The sequence below is a fragment of the Zootoca vivipara genome, chromosome 4 (genome assembly GCF_965207765.1).
Source record: "Zootoca vivipara chromosome 4, rZooViv2.hap1.1, whole genome shotgun sequence".
In the NCBI taxonomy this organism is placed as follows: Eukaryota; Metazoa; Chordata; class Lepidosauria; order Squamata; family Lacertidae; genus Zootoca; species Zootoca vivipara.
The window spans coordinates 101,473,216-101,494,232 of NC_142587.1; the positions used below are offsets into that span (position 1 = coordinate 101,473,216).

The 21,017-nt window shown below is 46.7% G+C and overlaps 1 protein-coding gene across 1 annotated transcript in view; it reads right to left on the reverse strand.

Moving 5' to 3' along the window:
• The window catches only part of LOC118085028 (uncharacterized), a 46,511-nt gene that overhangs the window by 22,198 nt on the left and 3,296 nt on the right, over positions 1-21,017 (reverse strand). Inside the window, exons 2-6 of the mRNA XM_088669013.1 lie at positions 12,857-13,349; positions 12,451-12,532; positions 12,106-12,188; positions 11,863-11,989; positions 9,760-11,170 (exon numbers count right to left, since the gene is read on the reverse strand). Of these exons, the coding sequence (XP_088525139.1) occupies positions 9,760-11,170; positions 11,863-11,989; positions 12,106-12,188; positions 12,451-12,532; positions 12,857-13,349 (2,196 nt within the window). The remainder of the gene's footprint in view (positions 1-9,759; positions 11,171-11,862; positions 11,990-12,105; positions 12,189-12,450; positions 12,533-12,856; positions 13,350-21,017) is intronic.

Below are 21,017 nucleotides of genomic sequence, written 5' to 3' on the forward strand. Positions count from 1 at the left end.
GAGTTATCTGCCACCGGCGCTCTAGCCGTCTCAGCGATTGTTTCATTGCCCTCAGATCCGTGGAAAACCATGGGGCTGTCCGGGCTCCATGCAATCGGAGCCAGACAGCCAATAGCCCTGGTTAACTCCACATTCCAGCGGGCCACCAGGGAATCGGCTGAAAGACCATCAACATGGGATAGAGCATTCCCTACCACTCTCTGGAAACCATTTGGATCCATTAAGTGGCAGGGGCGGACCATCCGAATCGGTCCCACCTCCCTGCAGAGGGGAAGGGTCGCGGAGAAGTCCGGTTGCACCAGGTAGTGATCTGACCATGGCACTTCTTTTGTTTCGCTTTTACTTACCAGCATCCATAGAGGTAAACACCAGGTCCAAGGCATGTCCGCAGCTATGAGTTGGGCCAGACTTATTCAGGGACAACCCCATTGAGGCCATGCTTTCCACGAAGTCCCGAGCGGCCCCTTGTAAGGTCGTGTTGGCATGAATGTTAAAATCCCCTGGGACAACCAAACTAGGTGTCTCCAGGAGGATATCCGCCACAACCTGAAGCAGCTCGGGCAGGGAATCCTTGGTGCAGCGGGGAGGTCGGTACACCAAAAGGAATCCTGTACTGCCCCTATTGCCCAACTTCCAGAACATGAACTCAGAGAACTGGGTCTTACCAATAGGACACCTGGTTCAAACTAATGACATCCTAAAAAATCACTGCAACCCCCCCTGCCCACCCACAAGGCCTGGGTTGCTGTGCATAAGAGAAACCTGGTGGGCAGCGGCAAGGAGAGGCCCATCTGCTTCATCCAACCGGGTCTCTGTCACACATGCCAGGTCAAATCCTCCATCCACAATCAGGTCGTGGATGGCAATGGTCTTGTGGATCAGCGACCTGGCATTGCACAGCAGCACCTCCAGGTCATGTGGGTATTCCTTGCTGATTCCATTATCCATCCGGTCAGCATCCCAGCCGCCCGCTCAGCAAGTCCCCTGCGTGCTGCGCTAAACCAGCACAGTGCAGTGGGGGGAACTCGCTGAGTGGTGCCAGAAATGGCATCTGCACATGCGCAGATACCAGAAATCGCATCTGTGCATGCCCAGATGCCGAAAATCGCTTCTGCGCAGGCGCGATTTTTGGCTTCTGGGCATGCGCAAAAGCGATTTTCGGCGTTGCGGACATGCACAGACGCGATTTCCGGCACTGCGCTGCGCATGTCCACCCATGTCCGCCCAAAGGACAATGGTCCGTGGCAGTGATATGGCCCACGGCTGGGAAACCTTGCTGACCCCTACTCTAGCCCTCCTATAAGATAGCAGTGCAAAATGTAGAGGTAGCTGAAGGAATTTCTGGGAGATGAATGACCCTTGTTTCTTCTGCCTTCCCTTCAATGCATGAAGTCAGAACTGACTAACAGAACTGAGTCATTGGTATATTGTGAAAAATGGATGCTTGGCTCTAGTGGGGGCCGTCACCCAGGGGTCCTCAGCAGTTGCTCCCCACCCCCCTGCTTCTGACTCATTTTATTGCACTTGGCCTCTCTGCTGCTGTCCAGACAGACTCCTGGGGTGGGGTCCCTTTTTATTTGCTCTGAGAGACAGGTATGTATCTGGACAACCCCCTAAGGGCCAAGTGGCTGGGGCCCAAGACATCACCCTTGAAATTTAGGCAGGTAATTTAGTATTATTATTCTATTAGACAGCTTAACACACAAACACAGCCATGGATGCCAAGGTCCCTGGAGGCTCAGTGAGTAGCAGCGCCCATTTCTGGCTCAACTGGTTTACCAGCAACCATCCCTTTGGGACAGAGAGGATGTGGTCCTGGGATGCCATGCTCTGGGTGCGAGGGGATTGCTGCAGTGGCCTCCATGTGGAGCTGCCCTTGGAGACGACTGGGAAACTGATTTGCAATGCAGCAGCCAGACTATGGGCTAGGATCCCTCTCTTTATTCCTGGCCTTTCTCTCCCACCTTTTCTTCCTTCCTTCCTCCTCGTGGGTTTCTTTTTTTTGGGGGGGGGGGGCTACTCCACCTCCTCGTCCAGCTTTGGAAACCCATTTGCACATGTTTCTTCTGTTGTGCAATGACGCTGAGAGAGAGAGAGAGAGAGAGAGAGAGAGAGAGAGAGAGAGAGAGAGAGAGAGAGAGAGAGAGAGAGAGAGAGAGAGAGAGAGAGAGAGAGAGAGAGAGAGAGAGAGAGAGAGAGAGGAGACTCACCCGATCATCCCAGGAGTGAAGGGACAGCGATGCAGCCCTTGCAGGAGAGACACCAAAGCAGGAAAGGAGGACTGGGGAGGGAGGGAGGGGTCTTGGCTCTGGAGGACCTGGACCCCCCCCCCTTGCTTCCTGTCCTCTCTAGGAAGGCAGCTCAGTTCCCTTTAACCCTTGCAAAGCCGAATCCACCCAGCTCAGCCCGCCCTCTCTCTTGAATTGCAGGCTCCTGCAGCAGGACCTCAGATTTCTATTCATTGTTCCTTCCTTCCGTTATTTTTTTTTTGGGGGGGGGAGGGCTAGTCCACCTCCTCGCCCACCTTTGGAAAACCATTTGCACGTGTTTCCTCTGTTGTGAAATGACGCTGATTGACGTCACACAGAGTTAAAGTCCTAGGGACTCATTTGTTTGAAGAAGGGAGACTTGGGAGGAGTTTGGGATCCTCTAATCTCCAGGAAGGAGAGCCTTGCAGACCTCGCCCCCCCCCCTGACAGGACCCTCTCCTCCCTGACTTGGGTTTGTCCCGTCCCCCCCAGGCATCCTCCCCTTCTGCAGCTCTGGGACCCCCACCCCCCCGTCTCCCCAGAAGTGAGATGCTTCCATGCCCGGGAAGCCGACTAAAATTACATGGCAGTGGTGAAGTTGCCTTGATGGAAAGAGGACATGATCAGTGCCTCTGTGTTCCTTCTGGATTCAGTGAGCACTGAAACACAGAGTGGATATTCTTTTTTATCACATTGATTTATTATTATGTGTCCGTATGCTTTTTACTATAGTATAGCCTAGTAACCTAGACAGCATCTTAAAAAGCAGAGACATCACCTTGCCGACAAAGGTCCGTATAGTTCAAGCTATGGTTTTCTCAGTAGTGATGTATGGAAGTGAGAGTTGGACCATAAAGAAGGCTGATCACTGAGGAATTGATGCTTTTGAATTCTGGTGCTGGAGGAGACTCTTGAGAGTCCCATGGACTGCTAGAAGATCAAACCTATCCATTCTGAAGGAAATCAGCCCTGAGTGCTCACTGGAAGGACAGATTGTGAAGCTGAGGCTCCAATACTTTGGCCACCTCATGAGAAGAGAAGACTCCATGGAAAAGACCCTGATGTTGGGAAAGATGGAGGGCACAAGGAGAAGGGGATGACAGAGGACCTGATGGTCTGGTCCATGGAGTCACAAAGAGTCAGACACGATTAAACAACTAAACAACAACAACAACATGTTTTTATTATGTTTTATCCTTGATGTTTTGCAATGTGTTTGTAATGTTGCACACTGCCCTGGGATCTTTTGATAAAGGGCTGTATATAAATTGAATAAATAATAATTTCCCCCTTCAAACTCAGGTAGTACTGTGTAGCCAGTTGAGAATGTTACAGAATATGTGTTTTAGTGGTTCTATGCATTGTAGAGAAGTTGGATTGGAGCCTCAGGAGAGCTCCTCACACCCACTTTTTTGCCCATCTGCTGCACAACAACCCTGCAGTGCTGCCCACTGGATCTTACTATGCAGCAGCTGCCATCACCATTCTCCCAGCCATCCAACAGGTGAGGTCCCTACAGACTGGAGGTGGGCAAATGTTGTCCCCATCTTCAAAGGGGGGGGGAGGAAGGCCCAGGTAACTACCGACTGGTGAGCTTGACATCGATACCAGGGAAGGTCCGAGAAAAGATAATTCAAGTTGGTCTGTGAGCATTTAGAAAAGGGTGCTGTGATTGCTAAGAAAAATAAGTCATGCCGGACCAAACTTGTTTTGTTTTGTTTTGTTTTGATGGAATTACAAACTTGGTGGATCAGGGAAATGCTGTGGACATAGTGTATCTTGAGTTCAGTAAGGCTTTTGAGAAAGTCCCCCATGATATTCTTGTGAGGAAGCTGGTATTTCTTCCTTCCTTCCCTCCTTCTTCCATCATTAATAAAATACTGGGGGGGGGGAGAGAGGTAAGCTCCACATAGAAAGCCCATCAACATGGGGGGGGGATGACTCTTTCAAATACGGCATTTACCAGTAATTGGGGGGGGGGAAGGCACCTAGGCCTCTAGGAGTTGGCTGCTATGCCTAGGAGTAGGACAATTCAAGAAAGCAGAATGATGCATATGTTATGGTAATATATCAATAGAATCATGGAATTGTAGTCGGAAGGGACCACAAGGGTCATCTAGTCCAACCCCCTGCAATGCAGGAATTTTCCCCCACGGTGGGGCTTGAACCCATGATATGGTTGAAATATTATGCTGATATGCAGCAACGCCTCGGAGCTGTCGTGACTGTGGCCGTGCCTTGCCTCGCCCTCGCCCGCCCTACCACCCCCTCTTGCCTGCCCGACCCTCCCGTCCTCTCCAGCCAAGCAGGGACGCTGCCAGCCCCAGAAGCACAAGGTGGCCGCTGCCGCCGCCTCCACAATGTCGTCGGGCCCGCTGGCCCTGTAGCCCCGCCCACGTTCCCACTTTGTGGCCCCTCCCCTCCCGTGCCTTGGCCCTGCCCCTGAACGACCATGGCTCCCCCCTTAGTTTTGATCCTGGGTACGCCCCTGTGGATTTGTAGCTGGTTGACAGAGTGATTACTCCTTAATGGTTCCTCGTCATCCTGGGAAAAAGTAACAAGTGCTGTGCCGCAGGCTTCTGTCTTGGGCCTGTTGTTGTTCAATGTCTTTATAAACGACTTGGGTGAAGGAATTGAGGGGATGCTCATCAAATCTGCAGATGACACCAAACTGGGAGGGGTAACTAAAGCTACAGAAAACAGAATCAGAAAATGAATTTCAGTAGGGACAAATGTCAGGTTCTGCACTTAGTCAGGAAGAACCAGATGCACAAATATAAGGTGAAGGACACCTGGCTTACAAGCAGTACGTTTGAAAAGGATCTAGGGATCTTGGCGGACCACAAGCTTAACATGAGTCAACAGTGTGATGCAGCAGCAAAAAAGGCCATTCTAGGCTGCATCAAAAGAAGTCTAGTGTCCAGATGAAGGGAGGTAATAGTCCCACTCTATTCTGCCTCAGTCAGACCACACTTGGAAGACTGTGGGAACACTTTAAAATACCTTTAAGAAGGATGTTGACAAGCTGGAAGGTGGGCAGAGAAGGGCAACCACAACAATCAAGGTTCTGGAAACTAAGCCTTAAGAGGAACGGTTGGTGGAGCTGGGTATGTTTAGCCTGGAAAAGAGGAGACTGATTGGAGATAGGAGAGCCATCTTCAAATATTCTAAGGGCTGTCACATGAAGGAGGGAGCAAGCTTGTTTTCTGCTGCTCTGGAGGGTAGGACTCAAACCAATGGCTTCAAGTTGAAAGAGAGGAGATTCTGACTAAACATTTGGGGGGGGGGACTTTCTGACAGTAAGAACTCTTCGACAGTGGAAGACTCCCACAAGTGGTGGTGGACTTTCCTTTCCTTGGAGGTTTTGAAGCAGAGGTTGGATGGCCATCTGTCAGGGATGCTTTGGTGAGATTCCTGCATAGCAGGGGGTTGGACTAGATGACCCTTGGAGTCCCTTCCAACTCTAAGATTCTATGAAAATATCCTCCTTTGTGTAATTTAAGTTCAAATAAAAACATGACAAGATCACAAATTCTGTTCAGAAAGATCACCACCAAATTCATGGCGCACTCACCTCCTCTCACTGTTTCTTGAAACAAATACTCCTCTTCTTGACTCAGGTGCCTATGATAACCAGACCCTGTTGTCTGCATGCCATGGCCTCACACATAATACTCACTTCCTGGGTCTATTTATCCATCTTTCAGCTCTCCCTTTGGGTGAGGGAAGAGAGATACAGTCCACAGACGACCGCAGTGCCTGGAGACAGACAAGATGGTCTAGAGAAGGAATGACCTCTGGGAGGAGAGCAGGGATGCCTGGGTGCATCTCCAGCAGCACAAACAGATGCCTTCATCAGCCCCAGCTGAAACTAAACATGTCTCCCCTGTATCGGCTTCTATTGCAGGTGCTGCAATCTTCCAACAGCTTGACTTCAGCCCTGAAGGATAATTCTCCATTGTATCCCAAGTGACCTAGGGTTGCCCGATTTCAAAAAGCAAAAACCAGGACACCCTGAAAGTTGTTGGACAATTCTGCCTTTGAAAGCCTGGTAATGTCTGGTGGGAGAATTCTATGATGGATGTTTATGAATTTCTGCACGGCATGCAGAGAGTGGATTGAGAGAACTTTTTCTCCCACAGGCGCCCACTCATCTGCTTCAACTACAGCTGCCATGTAATACCCATTCCACATTTGCAATAACAATAATAATAATATTAATCATAGTAATAATAATAATAATTTATTATTTATACCCCACCCATCTGGCTGGGTTTCCCCAGACACTCTGGGCGGCTTCCAACAGAAAAATGATATAAAATAATTTATTAAAGATTAAAAGCCTCCCTAAACAGGGCTGCCTTCAGATGTCTTCTAAAAATCTGGTAGCTGTTTTTCTCTTTGACATCAGATGGGAGGGCGTTCCACAGGGCGGGCGCCACCACCGAGAAGGCCCTCTGCCTGGTTCCCTGCAACTTGGCTTCTCGCAACGAGGGAACCGCCAGAAGGCCCTCGGTACTGGACCTCAGTGTCCGGGCAGAATGATGGGGGAGGAGACGCTCCTTCAGGTATACTGGACCAAGGCCATTTAGGGCTTTAAAGGTCAGCACCAACACTTGGAATTGTGCTCGGAAACATACTGGGAGCCAATGTAGATCTTTCAAGATCGGTGTTATGTGGTTTTGGCGGCCGCTCCCAGTCACCAGTCTAGCTGCCGCATTCTGGGTTAGTTGCAGTTTCCGGGTCACCTTCAAAGGTAGCCCCATGTAGAGTGCATTACAGTAGTCCAAGCGGGAGATAACTAGAGCATGCACCACTCTGGCGAGACAGTCTGCAGGCAGGTAGGGTCTCAGCCTGCGTACCAGATGGAGCTGATAGACATCTGCCCTGGACACAGAATTGACCTGCGCCTCCATGGACAGCTGTGAGTCCAAAATGACTCCCAGGCTGCGCACCTGGTCCTTCAGGGACACAGTTATCCCATTCAGGCCCAGGGTGTCCCCCCACACCTGCCCGCCTCCTGTCCCCCAGAAACAGTACTTCTGTCTTGTCAGGATTCAACCTCAATCTGTTAAAGTTTCATTTGATTAGTCTAAAAGATCACACATTTTCCGTTCCGGTTCCCGCCGGCAGGAATGGCGGACCTGTTTTCCATCCCTCTGACCTTCGTAAGGAATTTGGCGGTTGCTAGGGGAGTAAATGGCAACCCCCTACCCTCTCCGGGGGTTACGGAGAGGGGCCGCTGGCCCGCGATGCCCCCAGACCCACTCCGACTGTTTATGGAGTGGGGGGAGCTTGGGCTGAAAAGCACTTACGAGGGCCAGGACTCCCGGACGCTAATCTGCATGGCGGGGATTTCCATGGTTAAAGAAGATAATTAGGCTTAAATCTATGGACATACTTCAGAAGGAGGGGAAGAAGCGCTGTTTACTGCTGAGAAATTTATGCTGCTGAGGGAGAGGAGTCAAAGGCTGTATATCATCTGGAAGAAGGATTGATGGGGACGGAGCGATAAGGGAATTGAGTTTTTTTTTAATTTTTCTTCATATGAGTTACTTCGTACCTTCCCAGACGCGATGTCCTGGCTTGTTTGGAGTGAAAGAGAAGCAAAAGACTGTGTGAGTTGAACTTTATAAACTGTTGTTACTGAGCATATTTTTTAAAGATGTGGAGTTGCCGATGAGAAAAGCCCCCCCCCCCCTAGTCGGACGGAAGGAGTCCTGGACGCGTTCGGAGGATTTATGAGCTGTGACGCACTTTGAATTGGAGCAGCGACCTGAAGCTAAGTTCAGCTATAGGGCAAGGAGATCCATTAATTTACCAAGAGTTTATGGTTTGATGTTTGGGTCTTCTGCCTGGAAAAGCTGTAAATTTTATAAAGATCGTTAATCTTCATGGCTATGAGAGAAAACGAAAGTGATTTGAGTTTTTTAAGATGGCGCTGCTTCGACGCAACAGGGAGCTCCAGACTAAGAAGATTTTTGGGGAGGCTGGACTGATTAACCCACACAGGAGAAAGAACATTTGTGAAACCTTGTTTGATATTTATCTCAGCAGCTGGGAAACAATCGGTTGAAAGTGGAAAACATCTATGTGACTGTAAGGGGAAGATCTGGATTATTATGAACTTGGAGGACGATTTGAACTTTAGAAAAAAGACGGCAGTGGACGGTTGCGAGGAATCCCCAATTTCTTGAAGCATGGGAACCCAAATAAAAAATTCTCTAGACGATTTGGCATAACATTCGGTTTGATTGATATATATATGTGTATAATTTGAAATAATGAATGTGATATAATTGGTTTTAATTGGAAAATTAATAAAAATATATTTTTTTAAAAAAAAGATCACACATTTTCCCATGAGTGCTGGGTGGATTCGGGCAAAAGTCTTAACAATATAGGTATTCAACAAACATTTCCCTAGGCAAACAAAATTTAAGATACTTGAATTGTGGTGCCCAGAATTGAACACAGTATTCTAGGTGGGGTCTGACCAAAACCGAATAAAGTGGTACTATTACTGCCTTTGATCTTTGACCCGTTTGGTGTCGTCTGCAAATGTGATGAGCATCCATCCCCTCAGTTCCTTCATCCAAGTCATTTATAAAGACGTTGAACAACAATGGGACCAGGACATAACCCTGCAGCACCCCTCTTGTCACTTTCCCCCAGGATGATGAGGAACCACGAAGGAGTCCTCTTTGGGTTTGGTCACTCAAATCCGCCTAACAGTTACCTCGTTCAGCCCACATTTTACCAGCTTCCTCACATGAATGTCGCAGGGGACTTTGTCAAAAGTCTTACTGAAATCAACTTGCACTATTTCCACAGCAGTCCCCTGATCAACAAAGTTTGTAATTCCATCCAAAAGAAAAAAAGAAAAGAAAAGTAGAGATTTCTCTGCCTTGACTTGTTTTTGAGAAATACGTTCTTTCAACCTGTCTGTTTATGTTGTGAACCACCGTGAAATCTTCAGATAAAGGGCACATAAATTTTTAAAATGATAATAAGAAGGATATTGACAAGCTGGAACATGTGCTAATAAAGGCGACCAAGACGGTTTTATTTTATATAAGCATTTATTAAATTTCTATACCGCCCTATACTAGGGTTGCCAACTTGAATAAAATATAGAAGGGGTTTAGTAAGCCCCTCCTCGCATAATCAATCACATGGTGTGGTGCATGCATGCCAATTTAAAGGGAATGCCTATCAACTGGGGGGTGGCACCCTCAAATATTTTTGGTGGGCAAAGACCCCTCACCCTCTAAGAGTTGGCTCCGATTCCCTACACCCACAGTTCTCAGGAAGGTTAAAACATAAAATCAAAATATGAAAACACAAAACAAACAGCCCAAAACCTGTAAAAAACTTTGCAAAATCATTGCAGGAGATCATGTGACCCATACTGGGCTCTGATCTCACCAACACATTTTAAAAGAGGATTAGATGCCAATCAGACCAAGTCCTTGTTAAAGTGGTGCATTTCCCCCTGAACAATTAAAGCTGTATACTGAAGTTATTTCCACCCTTCATATGAATTCTTTGATGGGAAGCGAGATGGGAGCTCTGACTGAAGCTCTTTCCACATTCCACGCACTGATAGGGTTTCTCCCCTGTATGAATTCTTTGATGGGAAATGAGTTTGGAGCTCTGACTGAAGCTCTTTCCACATTCTACACACTGATAGGGTTTCTCCCCTGTATGAATTCTTTGATGGAAAGTGAGAGAGGAGTTGTGACTGAAGTTCTTTCCACATTCCGCGCACTGATAGGGTTTCTCCCCTGAATGAACTCTTTGATGTGAAGTGAGATCGGTGCTCCGACAGAAACTCTTTCCACATTCCACACACTGATACGGTTTCTCCCCTGTATGAATTATCTGATGCTTAATGAGACTGGAGCTCGTAGTGAAGCTCTTTCCACATTCCACACACTGATAGGGTTTCTCCCCTAAATGAACTCTTTGATGTGAAGTGAGATGGCAGCTCTTCCTGAAGCTCTTTCCGCATTCCACACACTGATAGGGTTTCTCCCCTGTATGAATTCTGTGATGGGAACTAAGAGAGGAGCTCGTACTGAAGCTCTTTCCACATTCCACACACTCATAGGGTTTCTCCCCCGTATGAATCATTTGATGGGAAGTGAGATGGGCATTTTGACTGAAGCTCTTCCCACATTCTCTGCACTGATAGGGTTTCTCCCCTGTATGAATTCTGTGATGGGAAGTGAGATCGGAGCTCGTACTGAAGCTCTTTCCACATTCCACACACTGATAGGGTTTCTCCCCTGTATGAATCATTCGATGGGAAGTGAGATGGGCGTTTTGACTGAAGCTCTTCCCACATTCTCTGCACTGATAGGGTTTCTCCCCTGTATGAATCATTTGATGGGAAGTGAGATTGGACTTCTGCCTGAAGCTCTTTCCACATTCCACACACTTGTAGGGTTTCTCCCCTGTATGAATTCTCTGATGGGAAGTGAGACTGGAGCTCTTCCTGAAGCTCTTTCCACATTCCATGCAGTGATAGGGTTTCTCCCCTCTATGAATTCTTTGATGGGAAGTGAGAGAGAAGCTCTGACTGAAGCTCTTTCCACATTCTACGCACTGATATGGTTTCTCCCCTGTATGAATTCTTTGATGGGAAGTGAGAGAGAAGCTCCGACTGAAGCTCTTTCCACATTCCATGCAGTGATATGGTTTCTCCCCTGTATGAATTCTTTGATGGGAAATGAGATGGGTGCTTTGACTGAAGCTCTTTCCACATTCCAAGCACTTATAGGGTTTCTTCCCAGTGGGATTTCTTGGATGGGGAGTAGAATGAGAAACTTTTCCACATTCAAGATATTGATATGGCTTCTCCATTGTGGGGATTTTGTCATGGTCACCCTTGATCTTAATTTCCAGTCCATCATTATCTACAATGAAGAGAAATGGATTAGAGCCTCAGGGAGAAATTAATGAAGAATACTTGTTAAGACTGGTCATAGAGGAATAACACAAAGTGGGTTAGATGGATGGTTTCACTGAAGGGTTGGGTGCATTAATTTACGGGGATCAACTGACATCCTTAGGGGAACCTGTAATTATATAAGCCTGGCTCTGCCCTCGAATGGATTTTGTTTGGCTCCATCATGGAATCCCCTCCATTTCCAATGACAGTCTTCTCTTTGGACAGCCAAAGACTGACGAGAAAAAATACAAAAACTGAAAACCTGAGAAAAGCAACTTCAAATTCCCTAACAACTCTGAAGTTTACAGTTAAAATGGTAGTTCAGACCAGCCTGATCCTTGTTTCAGAAGCTGCAACTGGAGGAAGAACATTTACCGAAAAAACAGTAATTTACTGTTCAAGGTTTATTGTGGGAATATTGTTTAGGGAAGCTTTTAATGTTTAATAGATTATTGTATTTTAATGGTTGTTGGAAGCCGCCCAGAGTGGCTGGGGAAGCCCAGCCAGATGGGCGGGGTATAAATAATAAATTATCATTATTATTGAAATCCCAGGTGTTTTAAGGGGGCGCTGTTGATCTCTGTGAAAATATATGAGGTTCATCAGAGGTATTTTTAAATTTCCAGGCAGATATGATGATCCAACAGGGAGCCTTACCAAGAGAGGCCACGACCCCACGATTCTCCTCCATGACGTCCTTATGCAGAGCTCTCTGGTCAGAATCCAGCAACGCCCACTCCTCGTCTGTGAAATGAACAGCAACATCTTCAAAGCACACTGGACCCTAAAAGAAAAGGGAAATGTCCTCCTCTGAGACAACACTGTTGTTCTCCAGCACTCCTTGACCTAAGACATATTTCCAGCCCTTGGCCTCTGTCCCCACAAGGCAGTTTCCCTGACCTGATCTGGTTCCACAGCCGCTGCTTCTCCTCTGTCGCCATGTAAAGATGGATGAAGAGGTCTAGCCAGTATCACTGTGTCACCTGCAAGAGGAAAAAGGTAAGGGGGAGGCCCAGATTGCCTGCTTCTCTCACAGGTGAATCAGTGACTCTCAAACTACAGAGGGGCCTTTGAGAAAGTCTCTCCTGCTGAGAGTATTTGGATGTTGGGGCGCATTTCAGATGTTAGTTGTGAAAAAATGTATCTCCCCTCCTCTATCTCCCCCTACAAAATATGAAAAGAACCCACCTATGAGTTGGAAAACCAACAGAATGAGACTAAACATAAAAACTCCTCCCTCCTTACCCAGCTGCCTCTGTCTGGTGTTCAACGGAGGTCTCTCTGCCTCAGAAGAAATCTGGCCCATTTCTGCAAAGAGATCCTTTCCCTGAAAAAAGAAACAAGGATTCGAAACAGAGAATGGGGAGAAGGATTAAAAAATGAATGTCAGGTCCAACAGCTTTAAGGGTGTTAGATCTCATTCCATGGATGATGGATTTCTGTATTTTAATATTTTGTTGGAAGCCGCCCAGAGTGGCTGGGGGAACCCAGCCAGATGGGCGGGGTATAAATAATAAAGCACTATTATTGTTGTTGTTATTATGGATGCCTTTCCAGAAAACGGATGGGTTATCAGTAGAACATTATGGGATATTCTCCGTCCGTCCTTTTTGGAACCCCTTGGAAGTATCCAGAGGAAAGTCTCTCTCACCTGCTTTCTCTCCTCTGCCTGACTCAGGAGGAAACCTTCGGCCAGGGCCACCGCCTGGGAACTGGTCTCTGCTCCGCATTCCCTCACCCAGCTCTCCATCTCCGGGGGAAGGACAGCCAGGAACTGCTCCAAGATCACCAGGTCCAGCATCTCAGCTTTCGTGTGCCTTTCTGGCTTCAGCCACTGGTGGCAAAAGTGGTAGAGTCGGCTGCAAACCTCTCGGGGTCCTTTGGCCTCCTGGCAGCAGAACTGCCTCAACTTCTGGCTCTGCACCTCCGAGCGGAGGGCGTCCTCCTCACCGAGGATCTTCTGCACAGAGTTTTCCCAGAATCCCTCTCTGCTCCCAGATTGTATGGCATGGCCTCTTCCAGCTCCTGGGCCAGATGAGTCTCGCTCATCCATCTGTGCTCTCAGGAAGCCTCTGAGAGATCGGAAGGAACCCTTTGCTCTTCTGCCAAGTTCTGTCCGTCTTAATGAGAAGCTCTCGCAAATCCTACAAAGCAAATACATTGCTCCATTAGTTGTCTAATATCAGGGGAAGAAAAAGGTTCCGTGAGCAAGCATGGATGAATCTTGGAAGGAACCAGGTCTGGGCTGCACCACAGCCCAAACCATGAGCTATCATATATATGTGTGTGTGTGTATGTATATATGAATATGTATATAGAAGAAGAGAAGGTTAAGGGGTGATATGATAGCCATGTTCAAATATATAAAAGGATGTCATATAGAGGAGGGAGAAAGGTTGTTTTCTGCTGCTCCAGAGAAGCGGACACGGAGCAATGGATTCAAACTACAAGAAAGAAGATTCCACCTAAACATTAGGAAGAACTTCCTGACAGTAAGAGCTGTTCGGCAGTGGAATTTGCTACCAAGGAGTGTGGTGGAGTCTCCTTCTTTGGAGGTCTTTAAGCAGAGGCTTGACAGGCATATGTCAGGAATGCTTTGATGGTGTTTCCTGCTCGGCAGGGGGTTGGACTGGATGGCCCTTGTTGTCTCTTCCAACTCTATGATTCTATGATTCTACAGTGGTGCCTCGCTAGACAAATTTAATTCGTTCCACGGGTCTTTTCTTATAACGAAAAAATTCGTCTAGCGAGTCCCATAGGAATGCATTGAATTTTTTTCGAATTGTTTTTTGCCCATAGGAACACATTAATTGAATTTCAATGCATTCCTATGGGAAACCGTGATTCGCTAGACGAAAACGCATTCGTCTAGCGAAGCAACCTCTGCTCGAAAAATCCTTTCGTTAAGCGGAAATTTCGTTAAGCAGGGCGTTCGTTAAGCGAGGCACCACTGTATATATATTTCTATAATGTTTATATTATAAAGAAAAATCTCAAAGCGGTTTACAGCATATTAAATCTGTGGGGATGATTAAGGAGGCAGGAGATCATATACTATTTAATGATATCCTTCCTAACTTGTGCTAGTAAGTTCCATATTTTAGCAGAGTTCCAAACATTCCCTTTTTTTAGATTACGCGTCGATCAGCTTGTTGCTGACTCATCTGAGTCTTACTATTAAAGATTCCTTCCTGGTAAAATCCCTTCTAATCCCTCTTAAAAAGAATAAACACAAGATTGAGGTTAATATAAAAGTAGTTTACTCAGAGAATCATTCAGGTTCACAGACATATCCCTGAAGGCAGACTTAGGTTACATCACAACTAGAACTATTCCATAAAGAAGTTCGTCCCAAGTGACTGCGATTAAGCAGCCACTTCTCCCAACACACAGCAACATCCAAAATGGAGAAGACACACTGATCAGAACATGGAGGCCATGTGCTCTTCCATGCTAGCACAACAGACAACACCCTCTTCAAGTCACATGTAGTGGAAGTCTGTCCCAGCTCAGGAGGAAACAGGAGTGGGACAAAACATCCTGAGTTTTGTCCTGAGTGGGACAAAACATCCCCAACATGTCCCACTGTAGGAATGTTGTGCTTGACTGCAGTTTTACATCCCACAAAATCAATAAAACAGAAATAAAGCAATCTGGAGAAAGTCAAATATATGGTCTATAGTCAAAGCAACATAACAGAAAACAAATATTATCTTAAAGATTTCAAAATAAAACAGTACAAAGGAGGTCAACTACAGAATACATATTTAACATACTAGGGCTGGGTGAGTCTGGGCCTCACCCCCTAGGACAGACGAAAAGGGCCTTTTTAAAAAGGAGAAGAAAGAGGAGGAGGAGGAGGAGGAGGAGGAGGAAGTAGCCTCTAGCCCAGGCAACCCCAACCTGCGGCCCTCCAGATGTTTTGGCCTACAACTCCCATGATCCCTAGCTAACAGGACCAGTGGTTGGGGAAGATGGGAATTGTAGTCCAAAACATCTGGAGGGCCGAAGTTTGGAGATGCCTGCTCTAGCCCTCCTAGAAGGAAGATTGCAATGCCAAATATGGAGGCAACTGAAGGGATTTCTGTGAGATTAAACAACCTGGTTTCTTCTGCCTTCCAGTCAATGCATGAAGTCAGATTGTATCTTGTGAAAAATGGGTGCTTGGCTCTAGTGGGGGTCCTCACCTGGGGGTCCTCAGGAGTTGCTCCCCCCCCACTCCCCTTCTTCTGTCTCCTTTTCTTGCACTTGGTCTCTCTGCTGCTGTCCAGACAGACTCCTAGGGTGGGGTCCCCTTTTCTTTATTCTGAGGGCCAGATAGGTGTCTGGGCAACCCCCTGAGGGCCAAGTGGATGGGGCCAAAGACATCTCCCTTGAAAGAATACTCTCTCTCTCTCTCTCTCTCTCTCTCTCTCTCTCTCTCTCTCTCTCTCTCTCTCTCTCTCTCTCTCTCTCTCTCTCTCTCTCTCTCTCTCTCTCTCTCTCTCTCTCTCTCTCTCTCTCTCTCTCTCTCTCCCCCAAACTGCGGCCCTCCAGATGTTTTGGACTACAACTCCCATGATCCCTAGCTAACAGGACCAGTGGTCAGGGATGATGGGAATTGTAGTCCAAAACATCTGGAGGGCCGAAGTTTGGGGGTGCCTGTTCTAGGGGTGTGTACAGGTGCTGTCTTCCCAGTGTCCCCCTAATGGCTGTTTGGCCAATAGCGACCACCAGAACAGTCTAGAGGTTCTTTAGATTCCAGTGGACGGACAAACGTTTATTAATTGGTAAACATTAGCAAAGAAATTGATCAGCACCGTAGAATAGGAGTCTAATATAAAGCCAACAGCAACTGGAATAAACCACAAAGCTAGCCATATAACTAATAAGAAGAAGAAAATATATTTGTTGTTGTTGTTGTTGTTTAGTCGTTTAGTCGTGTCCGACTCTTCGTGACCCCATGGACCATAGCACGCCAGGCACTCCTGTCTCGCACTGCCTCCCGCAGTTTGGTCAAACTCATGTTCGTAGCTTCGAGAACACTGTCCAACCATCTTGTCCTCTGTCGTCCCCTTCTCCTAGTGCCCTCAATCTTTCCCAACATCAGGGTCTTTTCCAAGGATTCTTCTCTTCTCATGAGGTGGCCAAAGTATTGGAGCCTCAGCTTCACGATCTGTCCTTCCAGGGAGCACTCAGGGCTGATTTCCTTAAGAATGGATAGGTTTGATCTTCTTGCAGTCCATGGGACTCTCAAGAGTCTCCTCCAGCACCATAATTCAAAAGCATCAATTCTTCGGCGATCAGCCTTCTTTATGGTCCAACTCTCACTTCCATACATCACTACTGGGAAAACCATAGCTTTAACTATACGGACCTTTGTCGGCAAGGTGATGTCTCTGCTTTTTAAGATGCTGCCTAGGTTTGTCATTGCTTTTCTCCCAAGAAGCAGGCGTCTTTTAATTTCGTGACTGCTGTCACCATCTGCAGTGATCAAGGAGCCCAAGAAAGTAAAATCTCTCACTGCCTCCATTTCTTCCCCTTCTATTTGCCAGGAGGTGATGGGACCAGTGGCCATGATCTTGGTTTTTTTGATGTTGAGCTTCAGACCATATTTTGCGCTCTCCTCTTTCACCCTCATTAAAAGGTTCTTTAATTCCTCCTCGCTTTCTGCCATCAAGGTTGTGTCATCTGCATATCTGAGGTTGTTGATATTTCTTCCAGCAATCTTAATTCCGGCTTGGGATTCATCTAGTCCAGCCTTTCGCATGATGAATTCTGCATATAAGTTAAATAAGCAGGGAGACAATATACAACCTTGTCGTACTCCTTTCCCAATTTTGAACCAATCAGTTGTTCCATATCCAGTTCTAACTGTAGCTTCTTGTCCCACATAGAGATTTCTCAGGAGACAGATGAGGTGATCAGGCACTCCCATTTCTTTAAGAACTTGCCATAGTTTGCTGTGGTCGACACAGTCAAAGGCTTTTGCATAGTCAATGAAGCAGAAGTAGACGTTTTTCTGGAACTCTCTAGCTTTCTCCATAATCCAGCGCATGTTTGCTATTTGGTCTCTGGTTCCTCTGCCCCTTCGAAATCCAGCTTGCACTTCTGGGAGTTCTCGGTCCACATACTGCCTAAGCCTGCCTTGTAGAATTTTAAGCATAACCTTGCTAGCATGTGAAATGAGCGCAATTGTGCGGTAGTTGGAGCATTCTTTGGCACTGCCCTTCTTTGGAATTGGGATGTAGACTGATCTTCTCCAATCCTCTGGCCATTGCTGAGTTTTCCAAACTTGCTGGCATATTGGGTGTAGCACCTTAACAGCATCATCTTTTAAAATTTTAAACAGTTCAGCTGGAATATCATCACTTCCACTGGCCTTGTTGTTAGCAATGCTTTCTAAGGCCCATTTGACTTCACTCTCCAAGATGTCTGGCTCAAAGCCAGCAACCACACTACCTGAGGTGTACGAGACCTCCATATCTTTCTGGTATAATTCCTCTGTGTATTCTTGCCACCTCTTCTTGATGTCTTCTGCTTCTGTTAGGTCCTTACCACTTTTGTCCTTGATTATGGTAATCTTTGTACGAAATGTTCCTTTCATATCTCCAATTTTCTTGAACAGATCTCTGGTTTTCCCCATTCTATTTTTTTCCTCTATTTCTTTGCATTGCTCATTTAAGAAGACCCTCTTGTCTCTCCTTGCTGTTTTTTGGAAATCTGCATTCAGTTTCCTGTATCTTTCCCTATCTCCCTTGCATTTTGCTTGCCTCCTCTCCTCCGCTATTTGTAAGGCCTCGTTGGACAGCCATTTTGCTTTCTTGCATTTCCTTTTCCTTGGGATGGTTTTCATTGCTGCCTCCTGTATAATGTTACGAGCCTCCATCCATAGTTCTTCAGGCACTCTGTCCACCAAATCTAAATCCTTAAACCTGTTCCTCACTTCCACTGTGTATTCATAAGGGATTTGATTCAGATTGTATCTTACTGGCCCAGTGGTTTTTCCTACTTTCTTCAGTTTAAGCTGGAATTTTGCTATAAGAAGCTGATGATCTGAGTTACAGTCAGCTCCAGGTCTTGTTTTTGCTGACTGTATAGAGCTTCTCCATCTTTGGCTGCAGAGAATATAATCAATCTGATTTCGATGCTGCCCATTTGGTGATATCCATGTGTAGAGTCGTCTCTTGTGTTGTTGGAAGAGAGTGTTTGTGATGACCAGCTTGTTCTCTTGACAGAACTCTATTAGCCTTTGCCCTGCTTCATTTTGAACTCCAAGGCCAAACTTGCCAGTTGTTCCTTTTATCTCTTGATTCCCTACTTTAGCATTCCAGTCCCCTGTAATGAGAAGAACATCCTTCTTTGGTGTCATTTCTAGAAGGTGTTGTAGGTCTTCATAGAATTGGTCAATTTCATTTTCTTCAGCACCGGTAGTTGGTGCATAAACTTGGATTACTGTGATGTTAAAAGGTCTGCCTTGGATTCGTATCGAGATCATTCTGTCATTTTTGAGATTGCATCCCATTACAGCTTTTGCCACTCTTTTGTTGACTATGAGGGCCACTCCATTTCTGCTACAGGATTCTTGCCCACAGTAGTAGATATGATAGTCATCCGAACTGAATTCGCCCATTCCCTTCCATTTTAGTTCACTGATGCCCAGGATGTCGATATTTATTCTTGTCATCTCATTTTTGACCACATCCAGCTTACCTCCACTCATGGTTCTTACATTCCAGGTTCCTATGCAATATTTTTCTTTACAGCATCGGACTTTCCTTTCGCTTCCAGGCATATCCGCAACTGAGCGTCCTTTCGGCTTTGGCCCAGCCGCTTCATCAGCTCTGAATCTACTTGTACTTGTCCTCCGCTCTTCCTCAGTAGCATGTTGGACGCCTTCCGACCTGAGGGGCTCATCTTCCAGCGTCATAACTTTTATATGCCTGTTGTCTTTGTCCATGGAGTTTTCTTGGCAGGGATACTGGAGTGGCTTGCCAGTTCCTTCTCCAGGTGGATCACGTTTAGTCAAAACTCTCCACTATGACCTGTCCATCTTGGGTGGCCCTGCATGGCATAGCTCATAGCTTCTCTGAGTTATTCAAGCCCCTTCGCCACGACAAGGCATTGATCCATGAAGGGGAGAAAATATATTAGGCAACAATAATCATAATACAGATAGAATAGGTACAGTTCTTCCTGTCTCCCCAGCCAATGGAGATTTGGAAGGTTTATCTGAGACACTTCAGACTGGCAGGCAGTTGCTGTCTTCACATTCTGGAATGGAGCATAGAATTCCCATGTATCAAGACCTCCCTTTCTCCTGAAGCTGCTGGCCCTTAAATAGTCCATAGTGAAGGTCTCATGTCAAGCTGGCGAGAGACGTCATTCATGCTGTAATTACATTCCCATCCTTTGATGGAATTGCGTTCCCAATCACCCCCCCACTGCTGGAGGGAAAAGCGCAGGCTGGGGGAGGCCCAGCAGGCTGTACCGCAGCCCCCAGCCCCTGCCCGGCCCCGAGGGCAAGCCATGAAGGTGAGGAAGTTGTATTTTCTGTATTTTTGTATTTTTTGTGTCTAGTGTGTTTGTATCTTTTGTATGTGTGAAAATCTTTAATAAATATATATTTTTTTAAAAAAACCCAATGTGAGCCTGGGCTGAAGAGCACCGACCCTTTTCCTGGCCCTCACCCCACCCCCAACCGGCAGCCCATTGTCCTGCTGAGATGGGGGCCGGGTGACAGTCAACCTGCAGCAAGGTGGGTGGCACCTGGCAGGTAAGTAAGCCCCGCGCAGTGTTGCAAACCCCACATACCTCCTGGAGGGGGCGGGGGTTGAGCAGAAATTATGTTCCCATCCTTTCACTTCTCAAACAGCCACGTTCCTGATATTAAAGCTACAGCTACATTGCAAATCAGAAGCACCACATTCTGTTTTATTCCCTGGCTCTGATTCATGGGCCCAGTTTGTCAATCCCGATCCAGAAAATACAAGTCTTTGCAATTCCATTTGCTAGCTCAGATGGCTTCAAAACAGAATTAGACAACAGCCCTCTTCCTTCTTTCTTTAAGCCACAGCACCAGATGTCAGGCCTGTGTAACAGCTTCCCCTCTGCTTCTTTTCCAGTTCCAACTCATGGTCTCCAAAATCATTCAAGATTCAATTGGATTTAGATGCATCTCACTGAGACCTAACCTTGTACTCCATCTTTTCTGATTATCAGAAGGTAGTTCTATAATTAAATCTATATACCTTAGAATAAATGTATAATTAAATGTATGTACCATTCCGGCGGGAAGGTAAACGGTGTTTCCGTGCACTGCTCTGGTTTGCCCGAAGTGGCTTAGTCATGCTGGCCACATGACCCGGGAAAACTGTCTGCGGACAAACGCCGGTTCCCTCGGCCTGTGGAGCGAGATGAGTCCCGCAACCCCAGAGTCGACCGTGACTGGACCCAACGGTCAGTGGTACCTTTACCTTTACCATCAAGGGTGGGGAACATGTGACCCTCCAGATGTTATTGGTCTACAACTCCCATCGTCCTCAACCATTGACCATGATGCCTGTGATGCGGGGAGTTGGCACCCAGGAACATTTGAAGACCTCATAGATCATAGAATCATAGAGTTGGAAGAGACCACGAGGGCCATCCAGTCCAACCCCCTGCCAAGCAGGAAACACCATCAAAGCATTCTTGGCATATGGCTGTCAAGCCTCCACTTAAAGACCTCCAAAGAAGGAGACTCCACCACACTCCTTGGCAGCAATTTCCACTGCCAAACAGCTCTTTCTGTCAGGAAGTTCTTCCTAATGTTTAGGTGGAATCTTCTTTCT